This window comes from Eurypyga helias, unplaced genomic scaffold, assembly GCF_000690775.1.
Source record: "Eurypyga helias isolate BGI_N326 unplaced genomic scaffold, ASM69077v1 scaffold2375, whole genome shotgun sequence".
NCBI lineage: Eukaryota > Metazoa > Chordata > Aves > Eurypygiformes > Eurypygidae > Eurypyga > Eurypyga helias.
The window spans coordinates 12,898-19,647 of NW_010250573.1; the positions used below are offsets into that span (position 1 = coordinate 12,898).

A 6,750-nucleotide genomic window follows, 5' to 3' on the forward strand; every position below is an offset into this window, starting at 1 on the left:
CTTTGACTCCAGTCACTCACCTTCCGAAGGGTGTACCGCTGGTGCCGAATATCATCCAAAAGTAATTCACAGGGAGAGCGGATCCGTTCTTTTGGAGGCACACTACGTGGCGGTCGCTCAGCGGACTTGCGCAGCCTCACGCCGCTCTGCAGTTCGCAGATGACGTTGGGCCACAGGGATGCCTCGGAGAAACCAGGGAGGGCTAAGTCAACAGCAGGCTAGAACGCATGGAGCAGCATCCCCTCCCTCCCAAATTTTGTCATTAACTTTATGAACGTACTTCAGCAAAACACAGCTTCTGCTGCCAGGTAGCTAGACCCATTTTCTTGAATACCTACTTCCTGCGAGTGCCCTGGATGCTGGAGGTTTTATCCTATATTATTGGATCCTAGGAAACACTGGGAATGAAATCCCAAATCTTACCATTAAAATCCTCTGAATTTTCAGAAACCAAGGACTGAAGGGCCCAGACAAAACAGGAAGAGAAGGGGAAAGGGACCTCTCACTTTAACCTTCGCAGCAGCATACGTTAGCAGTTCCAGCCTGGAGACACAAGCTGATAACTCCGACATCTGCTCATCCTGTTCCTGTATTAATATCTGAGGATGCTCAGGCATGCAGTATAACCCGACAAAAAGTTAAAGGAAGGAAAAAAAAATAATCAACTGAATAGCATGTTTTGACAACATTGTAATGGAAGTGCTAAATCAACAGCTTATCTGGATCCCAACGGCAAATTGAGTAAGAACAAGCCATTGTATTATAAACAGTGAAAGGGAAGCAAAACATTTTAGAAAAATGCCTCAGAATGAGCTTTCTCCTCTCTCTCTTCCACTTACAGTATGAAGCATCTTCTCTCAACTTATCCCTTCAGGTATCTTGGTGTAATACCAGCAGAGTCATATGCAAGCTCTGACTGATGGCTGCCTTCAAGGAGATGGATTTTTTTGTTGGATCGTTTTAGCCCAGCTTGGGTACAGTCACACCTGAGCTCCAGCGAGCTAGAACTGCAAAGTGTGACCGTATACCAGCCATACAGAGACTTTTGAAATAGCTTATCCTGAGCCATTTGAACTTTGTGGAGTTGTATTTCACATGGTGACTGAACTTGATTAGAAGATATGACCTGAAGAGAGACTTCTGTACTGTAATATTAATTTCAGTAGAAGAATTGCCTTCATCTGGCCATTGCACAACAACTTGTACACCCAAAACGTTTTTCAAATATAGCTGACAGCATTATCACTCGTACTTTTCCTTCCCTAGTGACTGGATCACTGCAATTATTCTATTTGGGCCATGCCACGTGCTGTCAAACTCCACGTGAACTTCCCACACCTCTGCAATACGACACAAAATGCTGCAACACTCCAAACCCGCTGCACTCAGCTGATGAGTGATAAGACAGCTGTGCTCCTGAGAGGTCACATCGCTTGGATTTCAAGGTGAAGATTGCCTTGTGACATGCACGGATAAACTCTGCTGAAACGGTGCAACCCTGCACACTATCAGGCTGCGGTCTAGGATTCAGATGGCCTGTTTCACAGCAGTAAACATGAAAAAGCTTGGTCCATAGAGAGCATTGGCTGCTTGGCACCACTTAAGGCATCAGCACTAACCTTGGGAACCCAGTAAAGTTGGCATCCTGGCTATTTTAAACCCAAAACTTTGTCAGAGCGATGCAATCAACCAGTGCTTAGGGATTTAGAAACTAGAGGCAGAGGATTTGCAACAGACATCCTGCTTTTGGAATTCATGTCTCCTGAAGGAGCAGAGGCCAAATACACTGGCCTCCAGGCCACACGGCAAAGCCCATGTATTTATTCATGTATTCCCTGCAGAAAAGAGCTATAGCAGTTGATGAGTTTGTGGTTTGAAATAGCTTGCCAGTTTATTTTAATAGATCACAAAACTGAGAATATGCCCAAACACACATTTCACAAACGTTTTCATACGAATAGTTTGAGCACGCTTCAAAGTGAGTGCTATTTAGACAAAGGGAGCGAGTCCACAAGTCTCTCGGGGCTTGCCGTTTGTCTCCACAGACTCCAGACTACAGTGCATTTGTTTATGCTGGGCAGAGCTCTAGCCAGAGGAGCTATTTGTTTCTGACTGAGCCCTGACTCTGTAGAGCCTGGAGAAGAACGGAATAAGTTGCTTTCTCTGCCCCAAACACACAGTTCCAGATCTATGGAAGGATGGAATGGAAAGAGAAGAAAGGCAGTGAGCAGAAGGTAGGAGCTACATCTCCAACCTCACCCTCCTTCACCCCTCGAGCTGCACAACCACAAAGATGGACAGAGCTACTGGCCTTCAGTCCCTTCCAGCCCTGAACCAGCACACACCCCGCATAAAAAGAGTGAACCAGTCCACCCCAGTACTACCACTAACAGAACAGTTTTCTGGGAGTTTTCAGTCCAGCGACAAGAAAGGAACCAATTGCTTTTGGCAGGTGTCAGTATCTGCCAAACACTGGAGTTTGGGCAGGAAAAAACAGCCTGAGTAACTACTCATGGATACTTACTCCAAAGACTGCCTCCAACTTCCTTTTTAGAAGTGGTTTCAGTTGAGCCACAAAGACAATCTTTATGTAGAATAAATGTCTACATGAGGTTAACACGTGACATGGTTTAACTTGGAGTTCACTCCACAGCTTGTTTTGCAGCCAAGTCTTTAACTACTTAAGCTCTTGAACAACTGAAGAAGTTTGATTTGTGTTCAAGCTCTACTTTTCATAGAAGAGTCAATGGAAAGCCTCAAGAGAGCCAGGGTAGACAAAAAACCTAACCCCCCCCATAAGTAAGGGATTAAGTCCCTTACCTGGTGTTCTTCCTTCTTCTGAAGGGGTTTCTCCACCAAATCTTCCACATCCATTTTCCTCAGACTCTGAGAAGTAAGCACATGAAGCCATTACCTTGCACTGTTCAGTGATTCCCTGTCTATCCAGTATAAATTACTAACATTAATCTGAAAAGCCTAGAAGCCCCAAACACCCAAACTTGCAAAAGCTACAATAAATTACTAACATGGTGCAGAAACAGTAGCCTTTCACATTGTGAAAATAGACCTTCAGCTAGGTATTCAGTTTCTAGTGCTACAGGAAGGTTACTTTAGAACTAGGTGAGTGTGTGACGGTAGAGGGAAGGAGTAGCTAAGGGGTGATCCCAAATGTACCTCTTTGGAGGTCTGGATGATGGTCACAAGCTTCTGAAGTTCCATATATTCGGTGAACAGAGTCTTACAGGTCATTTCATAGTGGCTGGTAGCCTCTGAAGGCCTGGACAAGTGCCCTTCACAGACCTGAAAGAAGCGCAGCTGTTTAAGAGAGATCTTGACATGAAGAAACACGATAGAGTGGAATAAAGCAAGATTCAGTTTTCTCAATCCATGGTTAAAAAACATCTTCCTCACAGCCCCTTTGTACATTTTTTTCTTTTTTCTATTGCAGATGCAGAGGAACAAAGCAGCAAGATGTCCAGTCTTGTATGTACGATAATGTACGTAGCTGTTTAATTTATAGATCTTGTTCTCCATAAAGTGTGCTTTGAACTAAGTACCCAGATGGGAAAGCCTCCAGCACACAAAAACCCTACAGCAGGTGGAGTCACTTGCCCTGTTCTTTTCCCCTGCCCCAATCAGGCTGAGGGATGGGAAGTTTCTCATACGTTTAGATTATGGTTGAGAGGAAAATACTTGTCTGAGTTGAGACATTCAAATCCCAGCTCTTGCAGAAATGGGATATTATGGACAAGTGACTTTTTTTCACTATCCATAGCCTTCTGGGTATTGAATTTGAAGACTATGTACAGAAGGACTTTGTAGACACAGCTGTGTGAGAGCCATGCTCAGTCTCCCTTTTCAAGTCTTTTCCATAGACACTTGCACACACCTAAACCAGTTTTGCCTTTCCCCTCTGATGGGAAAAGCACGTGCCCCCTCTATCTCCTCCAACAAGCTACCCATCTTTTTCCTCTCAAGCTGCTGTATTTATTAAGTGGGAAGAAGGAAACCTTGATAACATCCTGCAGGGTGACTGCTGGTTTCATTGCCTCATCATCCAGTTTCAACATGAGGCACAGCAGCTTCTCCAAAGGGTCACTCAGTTCTCGCTCCACTTGGCTGTCGATTCCCCAGTCCAGGGCTTCATAGATCACCACTCCCAAGTACTCCAACAGCTGCAGAGACCAAGGGAGCAGTGCAGCACAGCATTGTGGAAAACTTCGCAGCTCTCACTTTCCAGCCGCGTGCGTACCCTCCACTGCCCCTCAGCACTGAGCACCCCTCTCCCCAAAAGGCAGCTAGATGCTCATCAGGCAGCCCGAGATGCTTCCTAAATAAGCTTTTAAAGACATTTAAATGGCCTATATAGCACTTCCAAGCTATCTGTTACTAAGACAAATAGACTGTGGGCTATTTCACAGCAGGCAGCGTCAGTGCACATTGTTACCCAGTCCCATTGTCTTACTTGAGTTCAGTCCTAGCATTTTGTTTCATTTTCCAGATTGCAGGAGACAGAGTCATTCTCACAGACCACAGCAAATCTGAGTACCTTGATAGATTCCAAAAACATCTGCATCTCCTGAGCTGGCCTTCTACTACAGCAGGTTTATACCTGCACACATAACGAAGGTGAAGAAACAGGCTTACCTTGTCCTCTGACTGCTGAATGCTCCCAACATCTGAAAGGGGAAAAAAAAAAAGAGGAGGGGGGGAAGATAACTGCATGGGCATTTATAAACAGCTTTTAGAAGCCCTTTCAAGAGAGAAACAGGAAGAATTCTTGGTAATAAGGAAACAAATCCCTCTGATTAAGGTCAGTCCCACCTACAGAAAGTAGGCCTGTATTTGGGGACTCCTGGAAAGCAATACAAGATATTCTTCTTATTTGTGAGTATTAGCCCCCAACTAACTGCTACTGGGTACTTTTTTGTTTGCTAGTAGTTGTCTAACCACAAGGAAGGCACTGGATCTTTTACCTGCTCTTGTCCCGGAAGAGTTAGCCTAGCCTAGGTCAATGACCTCTGCAGCCGTGCAACCAAGTGGCCCATAAGACAAGCTTGTTGCCACTAGCTGGCTACACGTGGTGATAAAAAAGGGAAACTGTAGAACACAGATCTGTTGTAAGAGTTAATATACCAAAGGAACCTTACATTGGAAGATGAACAGAGCAGGACATATAATAAAGCCTCAGACTATTTATTTCAAATAACATAAGTGGTAACAAACTTTCACACCAGCTATTCTCTAGAACCAAATGACTCACTAGAGCACTATTAGAAAAATTAGTGGGTCATATATCTGTATTAACTACTCATCTACAGTCCTTTGAAATGAAGTATAGGCAGCAGAATAACCTCATGACAACAGAGAGAGGAAAAAAATAATCCCCACTCTGTCCCCACATTTCAGCCTGTTACAGGAACAGCCCTTGGCACCCACAGCTACCACACTCTTACCAGACTTGTGGTACACCTTGAAGGAAGCAGTACCATCAGCATGGAGAAAGATGCTTCCAGGACCTTTTATGAATACAGCATGGAGTGGCGGGCACAGCCCCTGAGCCAACTGTTCCATCTTACGGCAACACTGAAAGCAGATAGCCCAGGCTTGCTCCTCGCTTATAGGGTGTTCAAAGCACCTCAGAATCTCTGCTAGAGAGACCTTTGTGGTCCTCTGCTCACACTGTGGAGAATCCATTATTCACCTTTACCTCTCATCTCTACCCTTAGCCTAGGAAGCTTAACATCCCCCTTTCCAGAACAGTTAAGTACGCATGGCAGCCTTTTATCAGTTCTGCCTCCTGGCAGAACAGCCTCTCACTTCTCTACCCTACAGGTGTGATCATTAATGCCTATTTTCCTCCTTCTTTTTAAAGGGACACGACTTTAGTCTGTGTTTGTATGAGACTCTTTGAAAGAAAACAGGAAGTACTCTACAAAATGGAATCTGAAGAGAAGACTGTACAAAAGTCATTCTCAATTTAAGTCCATTGTTTCTAACAAATTAATTGGAATACTAAAGTTGGCAGGTAAGAAAAGAGTACATTCAGCTTCAGGCAGAGAGGGAAGGAGGCACGAAGTAGTGTCTTAGGGGATAAGAACTCAGAGAAAACCACAAAAATTCCATCCATTTGATGGAAAACTATTCTGAGAGTGCTAATACATGACAGCAATCAACTCCACAGGGCGTCTGCATCCACCGCAGGCCTTGGCCCTTTGGCCCTGCCACAGAAAATCCCACCAGCTGGGGATCAATGCCGGCAGGGACCAGGCAGGCCGACTGGGTGCCCAGGGTAAGGGCAGCAGGCCTTTTCTTGTTGAAAATGCTGATAGGAATGGCTACTGTTGTGAAGGAGGTTACCCAGCATTTTTTGTACTTTGGGCTGTGTGTGTGATGGCTTGTGACAGGGGTCACCCCTGAAGAATTCCGTTGCTGCCGCAGGGCATCGCAGGCGGCCTCCGCTCCTGCTGTGCTGGCTCTGAACGGCCCAAACCCCGGAGGGAGCTGCTGAAGAACTGTGAGCTCTAAAGAGTGTGACTAACACTCGTCATTTGTATTTCCTTCCCTTCTCACAACATTTTGGGGATATGGTGCCTCAGTCAGGCCCCGGGCCTTGGGCCCTAGGCCTTGGTCCCCAGGCACGGGCTTGGTCCAAGCCGGCGTGCCTTGGCGTGGAGGATGCTCACAGGCCACATGCCCAGGGTGGCCGTAGGGCTCATGGCTGGATGGTGTGTTTTGGGCTGCCCCATG

At 45.7% G+C, this 6,750-nt stretch overlaps 1 protein-coding gene across 1 annotated transcript in view; it reads right to left on the reverse strand.

The window, feature by feature from the left end:
* LOC104509672 (protein spire homolog 1-like) overlaps positions 1-5,737 on the reverse strand; it is a gene marked incomplete at its 3' end in the record, with an annotated part of 14,801 nt that extends 9,064 nt beyond the window's left edge. Inside the window, exons 1-6 of the mRNA XM_010151699.1 lie at positions 5,457-5,737; positions 4,648-4,679; positions 4,011-4,175; positions 3,175-3,300; positions 2,821-2,886; positions 21-182 (exon numbers count right to left, since the gene is read on the reverse strand). Coding sequence (XP_010150001.1) covers positions 21-182; positions 2,821-2,886; positions 3,175-3,300; positions 4,011-4,175; positions 4,648-4,679; positions 5,457-5,697 — 792 coding nt within the window. The remainder of the gene's footprint in view (positions 1-20; positions 183-2,820; positions 2,887-3,174; positions 3,301-4,010; positions 4,176-4,647; positions 4,680-5,456) is intronic.
* Between the last annotated feature and the right edge of the window lie 1,013 nt (positions 5,738-6,750).